General features: G+C 56.3%; 2 protein-coding genes across 7 annotated transcripts in view; one reads left to right on the forward strand and one right to left on the reverse strand.

Moving 5' to 3' along the window:
• Window positions 1–1,307: 1,307 nt before the first annotated feature.
• CXCR5 (C-X-C motif chemokine receptor 5) lies at window positions 1,308–14,438 on the forward strand. 2 transcript variants are annotated; one of them, XM_081541176.1, is made up of 2 exons: window positions 1,308–1,431; window positions 11,702–14,438. In XM_081541176.1, the coding sequence occupies exons 1-2, from the start codon at window positions 1,375–1,377 to the stop codon at window positions 12,767–12,769; spliced, it is 1,125 nt and encodes a 374-aa protein (XP_081397302.1). In that variant the 5' UTR covers window positions 1,308–1,374; the 3' UTR covers window positions 12,770–14,438. The 2 variants fall into 2 exon arrangements, with proteins under 2 accessions (XP_081397302.1, XP_081397303.1); XM_081541177.1 differs by lacking the exon at window positions 1,308–1,431 and adding an exon at window positions 8,756–9,074.
• Window positions 14,439–16,033: 1,595 nt separating this feature from the next.
• Window positions 16,034–21,146, reverse strand: part of BCL9L (BCL9 like) — a 51,172-nt gene continuing 46,059 nt past the window's right edge. For all 5 annotated transcript variants that reach the window (XM_081541175.1, XM_081541173.1, XM_081541171.1 and 2 more), the window contains 3 exons: window positions 18,861–21,144; window positions 18,148–18,429; window positions 16,034–17,716 (listed from right to left, as the gene is read on the reverse strand). In XM_081541175.1, the coding sequence (XP_081397301.1) occupies window positions 16,623–17,716; window positions 18,148–18,429; window positions 18,861–21,144 (3,660 nt within the window). In that variant the 3' untranslated portion in view covers window positions 16,034–16,622. The remainder of the gene's footprint in view (window positions 17,717–18,147; window positions 18,430–18,860; window positions 21,145–21,146) is intronic.

Below are 21,146 nucleotides of genomic sequence, written 5' to 3' on the forward strand. Positions count from 1 at the left end.
CCTCACGTGGTTGAATTCCAAGAAAGATATATCTGTTGGGGATGATGTGAGGGAGAGAAAAGGAGAAGATGAATATGGAAGAAAAGGAGAAGGAGGACCCTAGAACAAGCAGAATCCCAGCAAATGGCAGTTTGGCTGGAAGGGGAGGATGAGGAGGGGGGCCAGAAAGAGCACATCATGTGTAAGTTCCTCTGTGTGTGTTCTCACTGATTCTCTATCATTGTGGACCTTTCCTGGAAGAAAAAGCACAAAGGTGAGCCTTGGAGGAGAAGTTGATCCATGTCTACAAAGGAACTTCTTAAAGGTAAGGGTCCACAGAACCCTTCAACTGCCCTTCAACTCAGGGCAGAGTTGAAGGAAGGGAAAAGTGTTCTGATGAGCCTGTAAGAGCAGCAGCCTGGTACATTAGAGAAAATACTGAATATGGAGTCAGGAAGCCTGGGCTCAAGTCCTAGCTCTGCCACGGTTAGCTGTGGGTCCTAAGAAGTCACTCTGCCTCTCCGAGCATCAGGGTCCTCCTGTGTAGAAGTCTACTCTAGCTGGGAAGTCTATGACATTTATCACTTATGTGCCAACCAAGTTCATTTATAGCTGGAACATCATTATTTTTGAGTCAGAAAATGACTCTTCTGTGGCTATGTTTTTGTGCTTGGTGATTTGGGTAATTTCATTTTTGTCTGCCAGTAATATTTTAGTGTTGTTCCCTTTGAAAATTTCTAACCTATCTCTTTTGAACTTGAGCTGGAAAGGGAAGTGTTTTTGCCCCTGCCTGGACAAAAGGCTGATGGCAAATAGGGTGTCCCAGTCTTTCTTGGACTGAGGGGTTTCCCAGGACCAGGGACTTTCAGTCCCAGACACACTGGAGGCTGGGTTGCCACAGTGGTGAGAAAGATGAGGGCTGGGAGGCAGCTTGGAGGAGGGGGCCTGCAAGAGCTCACCTCCTGTTCCCTTTCTACGTGGAGTTTCCCACAAAGCACCCACGACCAACCGGTGTGGTGGTTTTCATTACAAGGCGTAACTCACTCCCTGTTGGGAGGCTGGTGGAGATACAGGGAGGAGAAGTGAGGGGCAGCCTTCAAACAAGTCATAAGCCCCACCTGAGATAACTATTGCCAGGAAAGAAGCCGAAATGCTTGACTAGCACTGATGCTGTGGGGATTTTCCCTTTTTCTTCAAAAAAACAGAAAAGAACCAGTGGAAAAAAAAAAAGTGATGAGTTGTGAGACAGGCCTTGGGCCCTAAGCAGCCCCAGGAGACAGCACGCAGTTCATTTGTTTAAATTTGCAGCTGACGGCTGCCACCTCTCTATAGGCACCGAGGGGAGAAGCTCTCAAAATCAGATAGTGGCCAGTCTGCTGACATACGGCTACAACCATGAACTACCCCCTCACCCTGGACATGGACCTCATGAACTACAACCTGGAGGACCTGGTGAGTACAGACAGGTCGCCCAGGAATTCTAAATATCCTGGGCCCCGGGGCCCAAGGGAAGACGGGATAGTCCCCTCCCGCAGTGGATCGGCAGACTCTAGACAGGCTCCCTGGCCCCTGCCTTTTAAGGTTTGATTTCTCATTCCATGGATGCAGCAGATAAATGGAGCTGATGCCTTACATAGACATCCTTTATTTAGAGGGGACTGGAAGGATGGGTTTAGGTCCTGCAACCTCCTTGGCGTGTTCTGGGACCTAGAACAAGTCACTTTGCCTCTCAACTTTTCAATAGGATCTCCTCTCCTCATCCCTTAGGGCTGGAATAAGAGGTACGTGGGAAAGTACGTTGGAGCTTTTCTTCATGTCCAGAGGCTGGCATTGCTAGCTGACCGATCAGTGTATAGTTAGTCATCTCTTGCTATATGATTGTCACTGGGGCACGACACTCTCTCTTGGGTAGAGAAGTTGAGAACCTCGTGTTAGTCCTTAAATAGCTTACAGGCTAGCCAAGGAGTAAAAATGACTCAATGGAAGCTTGTAGACAAGGATTATGTGCTTAAACCGGGGAGATGGTTGGCAAGGGAGAGAACCCCAGTGGGCTGAGGCAGGTGGTGCTGAGCTGGTATCAGTTGCATGGAAGAATCTTGTGTTAATCCTAGAAATGTCTTAGAGTATGTTGTGGTCTCCCTTTGAAGACTGGGCTCTCTAGAGACAAGGTATTCTTGGGTGGGCTGAAAAAAACAGTCCCTAGCATCACTCTCTGCCACCCACCCACGCCTGTCCTGTAAAGCAGAGGGGCCCAGTTGGCTTGGTCATCACTGGGTCCCCGAAAGATGTATGTAGGGGACCACTCAACCAGAGACCGGAGGCACTTGTGTGAGGGCAGCAGAGGATGGTTTGTAAGGATCTTTTGGAAACTTCCTTGTGGCCTTTTCTCCCTTTCCCCCATGGCCAAGGACGCTTCTAGGGGAAGAATTTCTCACTCAGTCTGGATTGGATCATGAAAGGTCCAAACCCTTTCTCCTCTACCCACCAGCTCTCCTAGCCCTAAACTCACCCTGAGATGATCCCTGACTCCCTCTCGCTCCCCTGACTGGAGTCTATACTGTAATTCCATCAACCGTGTTCCCACGCTTGCTTGGAAAGTTCTGCCTCTCACACGCATAGACCCCAAGACTTGGAAGTATACGTAGAACATGGGAAGGTAGGGGAAGGGCTCATTACCCAAAGTCTGGCTTCTCAGATCCTAACCCCCAGATTAAAGCAGAGTCAGAACCATCAGTCTCATCAGACCTGCTGCTTAATTTGTGGGACCCGATGCAACCCGAACATGTAGGTCTCCTATTAAGAGACCTGATGCACCCTAAATGTGTAGGTATCCTACTAAGAATTTCAAGACAGTGACAACAGAGCAGCAAGCCAAGCATGGGGCTCTTCTAATTGCTGGGTGCTGCGTGACTGTCCTGGTAGCATGCCCATAAAGCTGGCCCTGAGTCCAATCAGACTAAAACCCCACAGCTCTGACAAGGCAACATGCTCTCGCCCTGGCCCCTAGCCCTGGCCCCCGGCCTTCCTTGATTAGGTTACAGGGCATTTTCCTTTGCCCGCAGCTTCAAGCTGACCACGAGCCCTGACCCAGTTGGATATCACAGTAACCAACTCAAGACCTGGCTGGTTCTGGCTTCTGAGAAACCTCAAGAGTTCCCCTAACAGCACGCCTCACTCCACTGCGTGACCTACTAGAGACAGGTGGTGGCAGGGGGCAGGGGGACAGTGGGGCACGTCCCACATACCAAAGAAAACCCACAGGCCGGGGAGAGAAACCGGTGACTCACTTCATGTCATACCTCAATTGAGTGGTCTCAGGCCAGGGAACCCAGTGGGCCTGAACCACTCCATCCCCATCAGAGTCAGGCCAGGAGCCAGGAATCCCAGGACCGTCCCGGCCCTGGACTCGTCTTTAGCCAGCTCCAAGTGCTTCATCCCACCTATGCTCATCTCCTATACATTATCTCTCTAGGGCTGTTGTCTCCTCGGAAGCACTGACCCTCTCTCCACCCCACCCCCTCACAGCAGGACCTTGAGCAGTTTCAACAGCCTCCCCCACAGCGTCTCCCTGCACAGGGGCCCTGGGATGGCAGGGCGGCAGAAGAGTCTTGTATGCACCTGCTTCTCACCAAGTGTGTGCGGATTCATGCTATTCTGCTGGGGTTCTCAGCTCCCCATCTCTCTCTGGAGTTAGTCTGCCTTCTATTCTTTTTGTTTCCTGTTCCCTTCCTTCTCCTTGTCCGAATCAAGTATCAGTTCAGCTTCCCAGAACACTGGGTTCTAGACTCCAATGCTGGGTTAAGATTGGTGCGGGGACGGGGGGCTTTTGGCCATAAACCAACTGTTGGCCTTCCTGTCTTCCCTCCCTCTTCTTGCGTTTATTTCAAACATCTATCAACTGTTTAAAATGTCTGTTTTCTTGAGATGGATTGCTAATTGCCATGAATGGAGGATCCAAACGGAAGACATCTAGATGGCTAGGTGCCAGAAACAAGTAGCCAGGTCCCTGGGGTGGGCAAGCCAGGGACCCATCCTGCTGGAAAGACAGATCTAGGCAGACAGGGAAAAGCCTCTGTCCACAGGAAGCTGGACCTGAAAGCATGGCGTCTCCTCTAGACAGAACTAGGACCTGAGGCACCTCCAGGGGCCAGTCATAAGCTGCATCTCCAGCCCCACCCTGCACACCAGCCATAGAGTAGGGGGAGCCTGGCCCAGCCCCAGGTCCTAGATTCCCCGACTCCTCCCCAGGGATGACCCCCACAAACTATGACTTCAGCGTGATCAGAGCATCACAGGATGCAAAGGCCGTTCACACGCACTGTCCCATTTCATCAAGGAGGTGTCAAGAAGAGGAACCAAAACCAGCTTAGGCTGTTTCTGGGGTTTACCTTGGGGGAGGGGAGGTTCACCCCCCTTCCAAACCAATCAGAAATTCCCAGAGGAACCCCAGTGGAAGGGGCCCTGCCTGGGGGTGGTTGGTAGGGTCAGATAAGGGGGAGACCCAGGGCCAGCCTGGGGAGGGGTCGGTGTCAGGGCAAACCTGGACTCAGGCACACAAACCACAGTCTCCATCAGGAATTCTTGCTTTCCGTGATGAAGCAGACTGTGGCTGATCAACTCCTCTGGCAGATTGGCTGAAAAAGTGGCCCTGAACTTGCACCGACAATCAGGACGTAAGAATGAGTCTTCTTTCAGGAATGATGGGACAAAGTGTTTCCAATCAGTACTAACTCGGGATGGGGTATCGTACACACCCAGGTGACATGTCCACCTGTCCCTTGGACAGTGTGGCTCTGTCCCCAAAGTATAAATTGATTTGGGGTACCAAGGGGGACCCACTGAAGCCTAGAGACTCAGTGCAGAGGTAGGGGTAGCTTAAAGTCTCCACCCAGAACCACACCCAGAGTAGTGTCTTGTTCCTCATGGCCAAAACCCTCGGGTGGAGATGGAAGAGTAGTGTGGCAGGGCACTCTTGAAGGCTGGGGGTGGGGAAAGGCGGGGAGATGTGACAGATGGCAAGCCAAAGTCTCAGATGGTCTTTAGGGAGTGTGGGCCCTCTAAAGGAAGAGGGGGTAAGGTGTACAACCTCTGCCCTTGCCCCTCAGCCCAGTCTCCTTCCTCCAGACCCCCCACCCCATCACTCAAGCCACTGAAAGCTAGAATAAGAGACACCCTAGCTGGCCCCACTCACGGCTCCTGACTCTGGCTTGGAAATGTCCAGCCAGGGACATAAAAGGAGATGGAGACTGTGTGTGCTCCCTGCACCTCTTGCAGTCAGTATGACTCAGGCCCCTGGAGCCCTGGGTTTGGGCCTGGATGAGCCAAGCCCTCAGCAGCCCTGCCCCACTCCTGGGGGCTGAGAAGCAAAGTTAGGCTGAGCCATTCCCTCCCTGCAGGTCAGACAACCTGGAGAAGCAACTGCTCCCAAGCAAATGAAGATGAGGCTGAGAACCAGCTCAGGGCAGGGCATGACAGCCCGAGACGTGGAGTGTCTAGGAGCTGTGAGCAAGGCGCATCTAAGAGCAGCACCCAGCCTCCTTTCCAGGGCAGGAATCCCTTCCACACACTTAGCCTCAAATATTCCTCTTCCTCCCAAGGGCCCCAACCCATTGTTGGATAGCTAGAACCTGTTAGAAGGTTCTCCTTTGACTGAAACACCCCTGACCCCAGCCTTGGCCCTTTCCTCCTGGTCTACCCTCTAGAACCTCACACAATAAGCCCATCCTACCCTCTCACCATGGGGGCCCTTTCCAGCCCTTGAAGGAGCCGGCTCTCTTTGACTCAAGTCTTCTCTTCCCTGGATTCCACAGTCAGCGACCTGGAAGCTTCCTCCCAGGGCGGGGATTTCCGGGCCCCTTAACCACTGGTCACCCTGGTCCAACCCAAAGGAACTGGGTTGGTGGCAGCTGCCCACCTACAGGTTTCTGTTCACCTAGATAAGGTAACGGAGCCCTCCTGGCAGCCACGTCACTCTGTTGACTCATCTGAAGCTTGCCGTCAACAGACTCTCAGGTCTTTTTTCTCATAAACAGTTAAGTCAGGTCTTCCCTCATCTGTCCCTGAAGAGTTGAAGTTTGCAACCCCATCTCGGTCTCTACATTTTTCCTGATCAATTCCATCCGGTCAGTTTGGGCCTGTAGTTCCGGGTTGTAGAGAACTCTGCATTGTCTGAAAATGTCCCCCAGCTGTGTCACCCAGGACAGGGCTGAGAGTGAAAACAAGGAAAGGATCCAGGGCAGACCCCTGGGGAGGGTCCGAGACACCCCCCTGCCCACCTGCTGACACAGAGACCCGTCAGCAAATGTTTGTGAGCTTCACACAGGCCAGGACAGGGCAGCAAGGCAGTCTCATTATTTAAAGAAGCCAGATGGGGCCTGGGGGCCTTAATTATCCAGGCAGAGGCCTGGGTCCTACAGAGGATCCAGAGGAAAGAAAGAAGGGGGGAGCCCGGAAAGCAGAGTAACATTTGCAAGAATTTTTTTTTTTTTTATAAATTTATTTATTTTAGTTGAGGGCTAATTACTTTACAATATTGTAATAGTTTTTGCCATACATTGACATGAATCAGCCATGGGTTTACATGTGTTCCCCTTCCTGGCCCCCCCACCCACCTCCCTCCCCATCCCATCCCTCTGGGTCATCCCATTGCCCCGGCCCTGAGCCCTTGTCTCATGCATCGAACATGGAATGGTGTTCTGTTTCACATATGATAATATACATGTTTCAATGCTATTCTCCCAGAACGTCCCACCCTCACCTTCTCCCTCAGAGTCCATAAGACTGTTCTATGCATCTGTGTCTCTTATTCTGTCTTGCATATAGGGTTATCGTTACCATCTTTCAAATTCCTTTGTATTGATTCATTTTTGATTGCACTGGGTCTTCATTGCTGTATGGGCTTTCTCTAGTTGCAGTGAGTGGAGGCTACTCTGTAGTTGAGGTGCGAGGACTTCTCATTGCGGTGGCTTCTCTTGTTGCAGAGCGTGGGCTCTAGTGCACTTGAGCTTCAGTAGTTGCAGCTGGTGGCCTCAGTAGTTGTGACCCACAGGCTTAATTGCCCTGCAGCCTGTGGGATCTTCCGGGAGCAGAGATTGAACCCGTGTCCCTTGCACTGGCAGGTAGATGCTTAACCACTGGACCACCAGGCAAGTCTGCAACCCCAAGCATTGCAATCCCATCCTCCCTTCTAGCACCTCAATACCAGGACACAGAGTGTTCTAGCCCCGACTCCTGCCCCTCCCCAGTGGTCATAGCAATTTTCTACCTAGATTCCCGGCTCTTTGCTCAGCTTCATCCCAGTCACTGTGTTTTCTTGCCTTCTTTGAGGCCTGGGTCCCCAGCCTTTGTTAGGCTGCTACCCACTGGGTACCTGCTCATGCTACATGCTGTCATGGCCCCACCTGGCACGTGTCTGAGTCTATACAGGGTGCACACTGCTGTCAGAGGGTATGTGTGCCTGAGGGCCATGGGTTCCTGAAGCTTGTCATAGCAAAGAATGAGGCCATATCACCCACAGTGAGCTCCCTTGGAGTGTGAGTCTTGGGGGGCCCCTCCGTGCCCCATTCCCCATGACATTCAGGATTCCCGATTTCTGATTTCCCGCTGGGCCAGAGTCAGCCTTGTGTGATTAACTCTCTCCATGATTTGAGGAAGGGTGGGGGTGCCAGATCCCCTGGCTGTGGGAAATGGTTTAACACGTGCCACTCCCGGGCCCCAAAAACCGTCTGTTTGACACCTCCTGCTGAGTGGTGTCGCAGCCTCTCAGCACTCCTCAAACCAGCTTCCTCCATCTTCTCTCTGCCTGAGTGTTCTGCTGAACAACAACCTCTCGGCAAGAAGGAAGAGACAGTCCCCCACTCCCCTAACTCCCCTGTTCCCATGTGTGCATGCTAAGTCACTTCAGTTGTGTCCGACTCTGTGTGACACCATGGGCTGAAGCCTACCAGGCTCCTCTGTCCATGGGATTCTCCAGGCAAGAATACTGGAGCGGGTTGCCATGCCTTTGTCCAGGGGATCAAATCCAGGTCTCTTACATCTCCTGCATTGGCAGTGGATTCTTTACTACTAGCACTACCTGGGAAGCCCCCCTCTAACCCCCAACCCCAGCCATCCTTCTCTAAACCTGGTTCAGGAGATGGGGGCTCTGGAGTCCAGGGGACATGTCTCTCTGTGTCGATTTTAAGTGAGCAGCAAACCCATCAACCTAGATGCTTTAGCCGGCAGGTCTTGAGTGGTCCTGGGCCAGGTAGGCTGGATGCACTGAAGTCCTCCACTGGGCAGTGGGACCGCCAGGCTCCCACCACGAGGTAGATGGAGTCCAGCCTAGTCCCACTGACTGCCAGACCCTGCACCTCTGCTTCTGTCTCCATTGCTTTGTTCTGCATGAAGACAGCTCATCTCACTGCTTTCTCCTTAACTCCTGCTGAATTCCAGGATGAATCAAAGGGTTGTATTCAATGACGATGTTGGAAATAGCTCCCAGTACGGATAGAGAACTCGATAGGCTTGAGGCTGTCAAGAACTTTGGAAGGAGGCAAGACCTGAAGAAGGGTGAGAAGGAGTGTCTGAGTCTCTGCTGGGGCACGGAGAGGAACTGCCTTGAAGTCCTGGAATATGAGGGTCTCTGGTCTTCTTTCAAAACTGCTCTCTGAAGCCCATCGGCATGTGTAGAACACATGGCCTTGAAAGAGGGACACAGAAGGCCTGCCTCCAGGAGCTCGCCCTGTACTGAGGCCATGGACATCCCGGCCCTGAGTGATGTAATAAAGGCACTTGTGACATAAGAAGAGAGAATGTACTGGGATGGCCCAAAAGTTTGTTCAGCTTTTTCCAAGTACAGAAAAACCTGAACAAACTTTTAGGCCAACCCAATAATTCCAACCAGAAGAGTTAGGAAGGACATAGGAAGGTGGGATTGAGTGGGGCCTTGACAGAAGCATAGGAACAGGCAAGCTTTTGGAAGAAAGGACTCTTCAGCATGAGGAAGAATTTTAGAGAAAGGACTATATTGGAGTGATGGGGGCAGGCAGTCAGGAGGATGATGAACCTGAAGGACAGGAATAAAGCTATGAAGAGGAAGAGATAAGGTTTGAAAGGTCAGGGAAATATACATTTTGCAACAATGTAAAGGTCCTGTAGAGGAGTTTAGACCTCACCCTATTTCCCATGTGCTACTAGCGGTAAAGAACCCGCCTGCCAATGCAAAAGATATAAGAGACGAAGGTTCGATCCCCGGGTCAAGAAGATCCCTTGGAGAAGGGCATGGCAACCCGCTCCAGTATTCTTGCCTGGAGAATCCCAGGGACAGAGAAACCTGGCGGGCTACTGTCCAGAGGGTCACAAAGAGTCAGACACGACTAAAGTGACTTGTCACACTGGCACTACAAGTTCATGGCTTTTGAATGAAAGCAGAAGCATATTCTTAAACAAAATCTAGTATGTGAAACACTACATGAGACAGGGGTGTCTGGTTTTAAAGTGGGAAGACCAGAGACTCTCTCCTTGCCCACCACCCCATCCCTGGTAAAACCTGCAAAGAAAGTTATGGACTCATCCTCTATGGGATGCCCTCCAATTAGTTCTGAAATTGAGCGATGTAATGTAAACATCTCTCCCTAAGAGAACATACAGATAAACCTCGTCTGGTTTTGAGCGCTGCGTTGTAGTCTGCTGTGTGAATACAAGGAGGTTGGCTTCTTGCAAACTTCTGTTGATGAACTTGATCCCAAACATACTTTTTCATATAATTAGCTTTGCTATTAAATAAGACTAACACATTTTAAATCAACTATACTCCAATAAATTTTTTAAGTATGAAATTGGAAAAAAAAATGATAAGAAAATCACTGCTTAGAGGTAACAGGGAACAGTAAAAGATTTTAAGCAGGACACTGATGCAATGGGGTTCATGGGTTGGAAAAGTCATCCTGCCCTCTGTGTAGCAGCTGGACAAGAGTGGAGAAGTTGGTGGGAACGGGACCGTGGGGAGACAGTAGACCTGAGCATGCACGTGAAGAAGGGCTGGAGCTTTGGTAGAGGATGCTGAGGTCAGGGCAAGCCTATGGCTCTGCCATTGCACTTATGTATCCCCCCAACCCCTTCTTCCAGAGCTACCTGCCCCAGGAACCAGAGGGAAAGACCCAGGCTGGGGAATGGGCCTTCCCACCATTGAGAGCTAGTGGATGACCCCCAGCTGGGGTCCTGGTTAGCAGTGCAGCCACCCCCACTTGTGGGGGGGACCCTCACTCTCCAGGAAGGAGGGAGGGCAGTGTGAGACCAGTCAGAGCCTGGGTGCCGAGTACCTGCTCCCATCCTCTCTCTCTCAGGGGCTCATCGTTTCTAGAAGTGTCTTTTTGAGCCCACATAAGTTGGTTATAAGCGGTTTTGAAATGCCGTGGAGGGAGGTCTGGTTAGGGGAGGGGTGGGAAGAATGGAGCTGGGAAGTGAGGAGGAGCAGGTGCAGAGGGACAGCTGTGAGTGAAAGGTATGAAAACAGGCACGCTGCCTTCCTTTGCGGTTTGCTCGGTAAACAACCTGAGTGCTGGCAGAGGGGGGGAGGTGAGGGGAGGAGTGAGCTTCCGGAAACAGAGTGGGCACATGCCCTTCACTTGGAGCCCTCCCCAGCCCCCCCCACCAACCCCCCCACCACCAACCCCCTGCCGCGGGTATCCACCCCCACACCCCACCACCACCCCCATGCCTCCCTTACTTCCTCCTATCGCTCTCCTCTGCCTCTGTTCTGAAGTGAGAAGGGTGCAAAGCTAGGAGTGTGCAGGTGACAGGGAGTAGTAGGCAGGGCAGCCCAGGCAGTGCATGTATTGGTGGAAGTTACATCAACATGGGTTCAAGCAGACCTGCTCTCTAGCAAGACATTGGTGAAACAGAGATATTACATACCTGAGCTTGTTGTGCACGTTAAACGCAACAAGAGGCTCTCACAACAATTTCAGTTATAAGGAAGGCACTCAGGAAAAAGGGGCAAACCGAGAGGAAGCCAGCAGCCCATATCAGCATCCACCCCTTCAGCAGGATCCTGGGCTTTAGTGGGCTTCCCAGGTGGCTCAGTGGTAAAGAACCCACCTGCCAATGCAGGAGCCGCAGGAGATACAGGTTCCATACCTGGCCTGAGAAGATCCCCTGGAGAAGCAAATGACAACCCACTCCAGCATTCTTGCCTGGGAAATCCCATGGGCAGAGGAGCCTGACGGGCTACAGTCCATGGGATCGCAAAGAGTCGGATATGACTGAGCGACTGAGCACACCTGCACGCAGGCTTTCGTGCCTTCTGTCGCGTCCAGAACTGGAGCTCCTTATCCCGACCAGATTCATTCCCAGATTCATTCCCCAAATGGAAGTCCTGATCCCAGCCCCCCGAGCTGCAGCCTTCCACACCTGAGGACTCAGAGATGAGAAATGACTTACAGGTGCACAGCCCTCCAGAGTTCATGTTCCCACGCCACGTTCTCTCCTTTCGTCTTTGTCACTACCCAGTGAGGGATGTTTACAGATGAAAACTGAAGTTGGAAAAGGCAAAGTGATTTGTTGGAGGAACACAAAGGGAAACTGGGATTTGATCTGTGGGCGGCCTGGGGGTGCAGGGAAAAAAGCAGTTAGCTTGGAGTGGGAGAAGGAACAGGATTAACTCCACCAGGGAGTTAGGATCCCTCTCTAAGAGGAAAGACGGGTTCTCAATTTCCGCTCTCCTGTCTCCTTGTCCTTGCAGTACAAGGAATTAGGGAGCTACAATGACAGTACGGAGACCCCCATAAAGGAAAACCACCTCTGCCTCACCGTCGAGGGGCCCCTGCTGACCTCCTTCAAGGCCGTGTTCATGCCCGTGGCCTATGGCCTCATCTTTCTCCTCGGTATGATGGGCAACATTCTGGTCCTGGTGATCCTGGAGCGTCACCGGCAGACGCGCAGCTCCACTGAGACCTTCCTGTTCCACCTGGCGGTGGCAGACCTCCTCCTGGTCTTCATCCTGCCCTTTGCCGTGGCCGAGAGCTCCGTGGGCTGGATCCTGGGCACCTTCCTCTGCAAAACCGTGATTTCTCTGCACAAGATCAACTTCTACTGCAGCAGCCTGCTCCTGGCCTGCATCGCCGTGGACCGATACCTGGCCATCGTCCACGCTGTTCATGCCTACCGCCACCGCCGCCTCCTCTCCATCCATATCACCTGTGCGACCATCTGGCTGGCGGGCTTCTTCTTCGCCTTGCCGGAGATCCTCTTCGCCAAGGTCAGTGAACCCCATTACAACGACTCCCTGCCTCACTGCACCTTCTCCCAGGAGAACCAAGCCGAAACCAACGCCTGGTTCACCTCTCGCTTTCTCTACCACATCGGAGGATTCCTGCTGCCAATGCTGGTGATGGCCTGGTGCTACGTTGGGGTGGTACACAGGCTGTGCCAGGCCCAGCGGCGCCCTCAGCGGCAGAAGGCGGTCAGGGTGGCCATCCTGGTAACCAGCGTTTTCTTTCTCTGCTGGTCACCCTACCAAATCATTATCTTCCTGGACACCCTAGCGAGGCTGAAGATGCTGGGCAGCAGCTGTGAGCTGGACAGCTATCTCTCCATGGCCATCACCATGAGTGAGTTTCTGGGCCTGGCCCACTGCTGCCTCAACCCCATGCTCTACACCTTCGCCGGCGTCAAGTTCCGCAGTGACCTGTCACGGCTCCTGACCAAGCTGGGCTGCACTGGCCCTGCCTCCCTTTGCCAGTTCTTCCCCAGCTGGCGCAAGAGCAGCCTCTCGGAGTCAGAGAACGCCACCTCCCTCACCACCTTCTAGGTCCCAGCCCCCTCCCCTTTGTGTCTGCTTTCCTTGGGGCAGGCAGAGATGCTGGGATCACAGGACCTGGGATCCTAAGAGCTCGCCTTGGCCAGTATCCTCATATGGGGCAGCTGGAGGAACCAATCCCTCTTTCCAGGACATCTTTGCCGGCTCTTCTCCCAGCCCCACATCTAGGCTGGGGTCCAGGGAGGGGAAAGCATCCCAAAGGCAGAGCCAAGGATACCTGTGCCCTTGGGCTGAGAGGACCACACTTGCCTTCTTGCATCCTAACCATCCAGAGCTCAAGGAACAACTTTTACTTCAGCCCCTGCCAATAGGGAAAGTCATTCCCCTTCCAGAACATAAGTCTGTCATCTTACGGACCACATACCTCCACAACCACCCACATCTCCTCCCATCTCACCTGCCAAAAGCAACTAGAAGCTGAGCACCAGGGTTTGGATGGAGGTTAAGGCCAAAGAAAGGTCAGTTGGCAACAGAGCGTGCGTGGCCTTGACATGTCTCAGTGACTAAGAAGCCTAGACATTCTTTCAGGTCACCAGCCCTGCAGTGTTCTGACCAGGTGGAAAGCTCAGGCGGACCCAGTCCACGTGGCTGCCTGGCTCTGTTCAAAATGGTGCTGGGCCAGCCCCACGTCACTGGGCCCTGGGAGGTCTACCGACTGAGGGCAGACTCCAGGCACCCTCAGAGACAAGCCAGCGTCCTAGAGAAGACGTAAGGGCAGCCGAGAGGAGCCCAACCAAGGAAAGGAAAGATTCTCCTTCCCCAGCTCCCAGGAGGCACAAGTATTCACCAAAGCCAGCTGTCTTCTCTGCCCAGGGCAGGGAGCTCCCAGTGTGGTCCAGGGCCCTGGTGGGTCTGGGAGCTGATGGGGAAGGAGAGAGATGCGTTCCCCCCCCTCCCCACAAACTACGCTGCCAGGGAAACCCCTGGAGCAGCAGAGAGAATCTGACCACAGCAGAGGGGGCACTTGGCCAAGAGTCAGTGGAGAGAGGGACCTCCTAAAGAGAAAGACAGACCTAAAGGGTCCCTGGGGGTCATCTCACCCAGCCCACTGCCTGCAGGCCAGGCCATCTCTCTGGGCCTCAGTCAGAGCCGAGGAGCACCCCCTTGGGCTGGGCAGTGTGACAAGCAGGCCTGGGCAGGGAAGTCCCCAGGCTCCAGGAAGCTGAGCCCTGCCCAGAGAGGGTACTACTCAAATGGAACCAGAGGAAGCTGCTCCGCGCCTGTCCTGCCCCTGTCCCCTGCCTGCCACCCAGGGATGGCTCTCTGCCTCCTCCCTGGCCTCTGGCCTGACCAGAATGGGACATCAGGGACTCCTGCACTTGCCGAGGGCACTCGTTGGTTGCTCAGGCCCACTCAAGCCCGTCAGCAGAGGTCCCTAAGAAGCCTCTCGGCAGGGAAGATTAGATCTATGACCCAGGCGACTTGTCTTCACCGTGGAACCCTGGAGAACCCTGGGGTCCCCTGTTCCTCCCAGCCTCCAGTAGTAAGCTGGGGAGTGGTGGAGCCAGACATGAAAGAAGAAAGCAAGAAACTAGATGTTTAATTTTGTCTTTTTAATAAAAAGGCACCTATAAAACAGGTCAATACAGTACAGGCAGCACAGAGAGCCCCGGAACAAGCCTAAAAATTGTCTCAAAATAAAAACGAAGATGTCTTCACATATTGTATTTATATATTTATATTTATATATATATTTATATAATGGTACAAAATGGCTGGGGGTGTGGCCACGGATGGAGGGAAGCTGGCCTGTGGAGTTCACCTTGGAAAGCTAGTCTGGTGGCAGAGATGGAAGGAGAGGGGCAGGGGGAGGGCGTCAGGCCCTTTTCAGTTTGACCCGTCTCTCCTCTGGGCAGGAAACACTTAAAAGAGTCGGCTTGGGGAGTCTTGGGTCAAGGGCAGGAGGCTCAAGGGCACGGGGCCCAGGTTGGACACAGGGTAGGAACACGTCTGGCAGGGCGGAGGGCAGGTGGCCCCTGAACCCAGAGCCCCAGGCCCTGGGCCCCCGGGGAGGGGCTGGGGGAGGCAGGAGCCCACAGCCAGCCCTGGAGGAAGCGCTTGACCTGGCCGATGGGGGACTGAGGACAGCACCAGACTGGGAGAAGCGAGGACAAATTCCCTTTGTATCACAGCTGCCAATGGGAGACCAGGCCCCCTCAGGTCAGGAGGGCCAGGGACAGGCCATGGCAGAAGACACCTTGCCTAGAAATGGCCCTGGGTCCTGGAGGCGGGCACGGAAGGCCTCAGCCAGGGAACTGCCCCGCCACCTCACAAGGCAGGAAAGGAAGTGAGAAAAGGAGAAGTGTTTTACTCCTGGGGCCAAGGTGGGGGGCAAAACACCCAACCATGTATGGCTTCAGCTCTGACCAGAGGAGGAGGGGAGCTCTTCTGGGAAAGGGCCGGGGGCTGACTGGAAGGCAGTGGCTGCGCCTGGGTGGGCAGGGAGCCCCGAGCTCTGGGCGGAGGGACCGTGCCAGTGAACTGGGAGGCAGAGAGACGTGGAGGACGCTGCCCTGCTCCGAGCCGAACACTTTCTCTACTCCGGCCTCAGCAGGTGGAGGCAGACAGACTGACTGGGCCTAACCCTTTTCCTTCCTCCTTTGGTGACAGGAAGTAGGTGGCAGCCTGGGGAAGAGTCAGAGCCCTGGGAGATACCTGGCCCGGAGCAACTGCAGCAGGCAGAGGACCTTCGCAGCCCCCAGGGCTACTCCTCCACGGCTCCACACCAGGGGGATGCCCACTCGGCCTCTGCCTCATCCTTCTTTCCTTCAGCCCAGACTGGGGACCAAGGACTTCAAGTTCTGGCTTAAGATGTAGCAGCAGGGGACACCAGACATCCACAGCTGGGAAGCCAGGGCCCCCATGTCACCTGTGTGGGGCAAACACGCGTGCACCTGCACACGCTCTCCTGAATCACTCAGCAGCAGACGGCTGCCGCCCTGGGAGGTCTCAGCCCTGCTGGGGCCCACCAGGTGGAAGCTTAAGGTGGTCTGACCTCAGTTTAGGTGTGGGGGTAGTAGCTATGTCATTTCACCGCTGGAGGAGGGCACAGGAATGGTATCCTTTTTGGACCCAAAGACACTGCCCTGCAGCGGGTAGGTGTGTCGGACTGCGTGCCCCTGGGTCCAGGGGAAATGGAAGGGGCAATCATTTGAGGGGGCAGTGGGGGCACGGGGAGGGTTTCTTTTATCCTTTTTTTGTTTTTTTTTTCTGAGTGACTTCTATCAAAACACAGAAATACAGCACACGCACAAAACCGGCACTAAAGCGCAGCGCTCTATTTACAGCTACAGCTGGCGCCTGCCCACCTGGCCAGCCGCCTGCAGGTTGGGGTGGGAGAGGGGGTCAGCCACAGCAGGGAGAACTGAGGCAGGAGAAGACAGAAGGGAAAAAAACAGGGTGGAGGGGGACAGAGAAACCAAGAGGAGGAAAGTGAAGCTCCAAGAGGAGAGAGCAGTAGGGTGGGGAGAGAGAGGACGGGGAGACTTCTCTCCTTCCAATCCAGCCAAGGGATACAGGGATATAGGATACAGGACTCGGACAGCAAAGCTGAAGAGGGTGGGTGCAGAGAAACAGGAAAGGCTCCATAGGACTCGGGAGGAGTAGGGGAGCAGCGGTCCTGGCGGCCAAAATGGAACCAACCCCATCCCTAAATCCCCCACCCCACTCTGCCACTTCTCCCTAAGCTGCCAGCACATCTGGTTTCCACAGATGCTGCTCCCCACACATGCCCCCTCCACCCCACCCCTTGACCCAGGCCATCCCAACACTGGAGGGGAAGAAACTTTTTTTAAGGTTATCATATTTGCAACATGGCCCCAGCTCCAGCCCCTCGCTGGGCCCGCTAGAAGGGCAGGTTGGCCATGCCACCCGGGGCTGGGAGGTAGCCCATCTGGTTGTCCAGAGACACACTGCGCTGCCGCAGGGGGTGGGACACCATGAGGTTCTGCTGGGGCGGGGGGCCCAGGAGGGAGCCCTGCGGGGAGAGCATGTGGGGGGGCTGGCTGTAGACCTCACCCCCCACGGCCCGCTGCTTCATCAGCATGAAATTCTGCTGGGTCATGAGGCCCTGTGGGGTGGACATGACACCCTGGTGCAGGCCATGGGGCACCATGCCCTGCTGTGGGGGCACACCTGTCCTGCCCAGCAAGGACATCTGTCCAGGGTGGCACATGGACATGTTGAGCCCCCGCTGGACGCCCTGTTGGCCCGGGAGGTTGGGGGGCCGGGAGGGGGTCTGCTCCGCCATCATGTTCTGCAGGTTCATGAGATGCAGATTAGGGGGCTGGGCCTTGGGGGGGTGGCTCTCGCTCTTGGGGAAGTACTGGAGGGTGCTGCTTGGCTTCTCCGAGGGGATGATCCTGGACAAGTCGAACTCGGGGATCCCCGTCGGGGTGGGCCGGATCACCTCGCTCAGCTCGGGGTCATTCAGCACTGATGCCACCCCGGGGAGCACGCCCGGGGGATACGTGTCGCCCATGCGGCCGGCCATGCTTTTGCCCATCAGGTGCTGCTGGGGGGGTATGGGGCCTGGCGGCTGGCTGGGCAGGTCCTCTGGGGGCAGGGCCATGCCTGAGGGGTAGTGCTGCTGCAGGCCAGGGCCCCCGCCCCCGCCCCCCCCGGAGGCCATGGCACCATGGGGCTGCGGCAGCCGGGGGGGGAAGGGCATCATCTGGGAGGAGCTGGGCACCGGGCCGCAGGGGGCACTCAGGGAGTCTGGGCCCCCTGGAGCCATCATCATCGAGTTCTGAGGGGGCCCTCCTGTCCCCTGTGCGTTGGGGTGCAGTGGAATGTTGGAGCCCAGAGGTGTGGGGGAGGGCAGCATGGCAGGTGGGGGCTCATGGGACAGGGGCTGCTGGCCTGGCAGGTTCATGCCCATGGGGCTCTGGGCAGCAGCTGAGTTCAGGTGCATCTGGTTGGGCTGGTTATTGCTGATCCCTGCGGGGAAAGAGAAACGGGAGTCAGGAACCACGTGCACCCAGCTGGGGCAGGTTGCAGAACTCAGTTCTTTCTCCATGCCCCAAGCCAGGCTGGTGCCAGGGGTGACAGCTTTCACCACTGGCCTGCCCTAGCTGCGAGGGCAGGGACTCGAGGCATTTAGGTGATTAGCCAAGAGACCCAAGCTGTGGCCCAGTTAGCCAGGGACACATCAGTAGATGTGGAAAGACCACTCCAGTGCGCCAGGCTTGGTTTCACTGAATGACCAGTGGGAACTGTGCCCTAGGACATCACACCCCGACGTCCAGGGCACTCTGGAAGCACAAAAAAGCCAGTGTGACCACAGGGGCGATCGCTGGCCACGGCCACTCTTCACCCTCCCAGAGCCCGTGTGGGCTCTTCTCCCTGGGACCCCCTCCCTGTCCTCGCACCTGGCCCAGAGCCCTGCGGTGGTGCCGGTGGGGGTAGCAGGGGCCGGTCGGGCAGCAGCTCATCGTCTGAGGTGGCGATGGTCTTGATGGCATTGTGGTAGAGCGGGGTGGAGCTGGGCATGGCGTACTTGGACATCTGGGACATCATCAAAGACAGGGGGTTCTGGGAGGGTGTGGAGTCTGGGGAGGAAGTGAATGGCAGGCTGGGGTTCACGAGGCCGCCAGGGGGGTTGGCGGGAGGTGCTGAGGAGCTGCTCCGGGGGCCGCTGGGCGGGAGGGCACCTACAGAAGCGAGGAAAGAGAGCGAGCAGGGGGGGTGACTGGGGAGGCCGGAATGAATTTGGCTGCTCACACTGGGGCTTTAGGAAGAGGTCAGCTCCCAGACCTCCACCTGACTCCCAGGCGCATGTGGCCCGTCAATTCGGGTTCCCCGAGGATCACTACAGCCCACCCATCTCCAGGCAGTTCCTGCAGCCTCAGGGTCCTGGACAGAAAGAAGATCCCAAATATGACCCCCTCCAAACCCCTGCTAGATGAACATGGTGCTCCCTGTGGAAGTTCATACATGGGGCCCAGTGGCTGCTCCTTCAGCAGAGCCGTCCCGCTTCTGGGCCTGGCACAGACGCCTTAACTCATGCCCCCTACCGCCCGGCAAGAACACATCCCCCTGGGAGGCGAGTCCAGGGCCCACCTGCCCAGCTCCGCTGACTCACCCTGTTCCATGTTGCCCAGGGTGGTGGAAGAGCTCATGTTCAGAGGCGGCTGCTTGTTCTGGGGGACTCCGGGGCTGGGCATGGCTGTCTTGGGTGAAGCAACCCAGCCTGGAGAAGGCACCGCCATGGAGGGAGACTTGAGCCTGCTGGGCGAGCCGGTGGGTGAACGGACGCTGAGGGAGGAGCTGAGGACCTGGGGCGACTTGAGAGGTCCTGGCGGGTTGGCCGAAGGCAAGGGCACCATCTGTGAGGGAGTCTGGGGTGACTTGAGGTTGGCAGAGGGCGAGGTGACCATGGGTGAGTGTACTTGGCTAAGGGTGGGCGACTTCAGGTGCCCCATGCCCGGCGAGCCCATCTGATTAATACTGATGGTGAGGTCTGAAGGCCGTCTGCCCAGCCCCCGGTTTGGGGCTGAATGCACAGAGCCTGGAGGATTGGACGCGGGAGGAAGGGGCATGTGGCTGAGCCGGGTGGTACCCACGTTTCCCATGGGCATTGAGCTCTGGTCGGGGCTGAACATGTCTTGAGTGTTGCCCATGTCTTGGGGCATGGCTTGGTAGGGTCCCTGGCCCCCAGAGAATCCCTGCTGGCCCTGGCTGGGAAACTGCGAGGGCATAAGCATCTTCTGCGGGCCTCCCATCATGCCACCGCTGTTCTGGGCCCGCACCCGGGCCATCTCCTCGGGACTGAGGCCCTGCGGCCCCATCATGTCCCCAGGGCCCCGCATCTTCTGCGACATCAGCATCTGCTGCTGCGGGGTCATCTGCACGTTCAGGTTCATGTTCATGTTCATGTTCACGTTCATGTTCATGTTGAGGTTGCCGGGCCCCATGGGCGGGTCCACCTCCCTTAGTCCAGATTGACCCATGGGAGGGCTCAGGAGGCCTCGACCTCCAGCAAACTCCATGCCCATGGGAGTGCCCGCCAGGCCCTCGCCGCCAGCCATTTGCCCAGGGAACATGGCTGGATCCATCTGCCGGTGCGCCTGCATCATCCGCTCCACTTCCATGCCCTGCCCCATGCTGCTGCCGGCCATGCCCAGGGGCCGCTGCATGCCCATTGACCGCTTCTCCAGCAGCTGGTGCCGCAGCAGCTCCTCACGAACCCGAGGGGTCATAAATCGCTCTGCATCACCCTGCCCACCTGGGTAGGGTACAGCATTCTGGGCAAAATTGCCAGGCCCCCCCATAGGGGGCAAGTCTTCAGTCCAGCCCATGCCTGGCCTCACAGGCCTCTGTATGGCATTCATGGGCACCTCCATGGGCATACCCTGCATGCCCCCAAACCCAGGCACTCGCTGCATCTGGTTGCCTGGGAAACGGGGGCCGGGAAAGGGGGGTCCTGCCCGGACCTGCATGGGATCTTGGACATCCATGGGCCCTCGCAGCTGGGCGCCCATCCCAGGGGGCCACTGATCCCCTGGCTTGCTGTGGTAGGGGGGCGGCGGCCCCCTCACCATCATGCCCCCCATGCCCATCATGTCCTGCAGCGTGCGGCCCCCATGCAGCCCGATCTGCTCCTCCTTCCTCCGTTTCTCCTCGTAGTACTCTTCCTGCAGCTTGCGCCAGGCCACCTGCTCGGGGGTCAGGCTGTCCTGGCCCAGCCTCTGCATCATCACGTTCATCTGCCCCACATCCCCGCCTGGGGGATGCCCCGGCACTTCATGCTCCAGTGGGGGGCCCCCAAGGCTCTGAGTCTGCGAAATCATGGACTGCAAGGGCTCCTCATATTTCTTCAGCCCGCTGGGCGGGGCCGTGGGTGGCTGCTGGGGCGTGGGAGGGGCTGGTGCTGGTGGTCCCCCCTCGCCTGCTCCTCCCGGGGGCCCCTTGAGGAAGGGCTCAGTCTCCCCGCTGCGGAGCAGCAACCGCTCAATGTCTCGAAGCGTCTGGAGGGAGCGCTCCCGGTGCTCCAGCTGCTCCTTGGACAGGCCCTCCGAGCCCACCAGGCTCCGCTGCCCATTTCCGGTGGGGGCCTCCCCGAGCAGGGCGGGGCCAGGGACGCTGCTGGGGTCTCCTCCAGAAGGCAGCGGGTTGTTGGCGGTGGAAGCTGTAGGGGTGTTGGGGTGGGTCCCCCCAGTACCACCGCCTGTGCTGGCAGCTCCCACCGAGTTGGGCGTCAGGTCCTGATTGGCGTCCTCAGGAGGCCCCTCAGAAGGCAGAGCAGGGGGGGCGCTGCCTGGAGCTGGAGGTGGCGGTGGCGGCAGAGGAGGAGGCTGGGACTGAGGGGTGCCTGCTGACGGCGTGCTCAGGGGTAGCGGTTCCGGGGTGGGCGGCACTTTGGGGGCCT

This window comes from Giraffa tippelskirchi, chromosome 11 (genome assembly GCF_054371585.1).
Source record: "Giraffa tippelskirchi isolate mGirTip1 chromosome 11, T2T-mGirTip1v1.2.pri, whole genome shotgun sequence".
NCBI lineage: Eukaryota > Metazoa > Chordata > Mammalia > Artiodactyla > Giraffidae > Giraffa > Giraffa tippelskirchi.

Coding starts and splice junctions, on each gene's coding strand:
- CXCR5 (XM_081541176.1), top strand. CDS start 1,375: ATGAACTACCCCCTCACCCTGGACATGGACCTCATGAACTACAACCTG. Junction 1,432..11,701: donor ACTACAACCTGGAGGACCTG/GTGAGTACAGAC, acceptor TTGTCCTTGCAG/TACAAGGAATTAGGGAGCTA.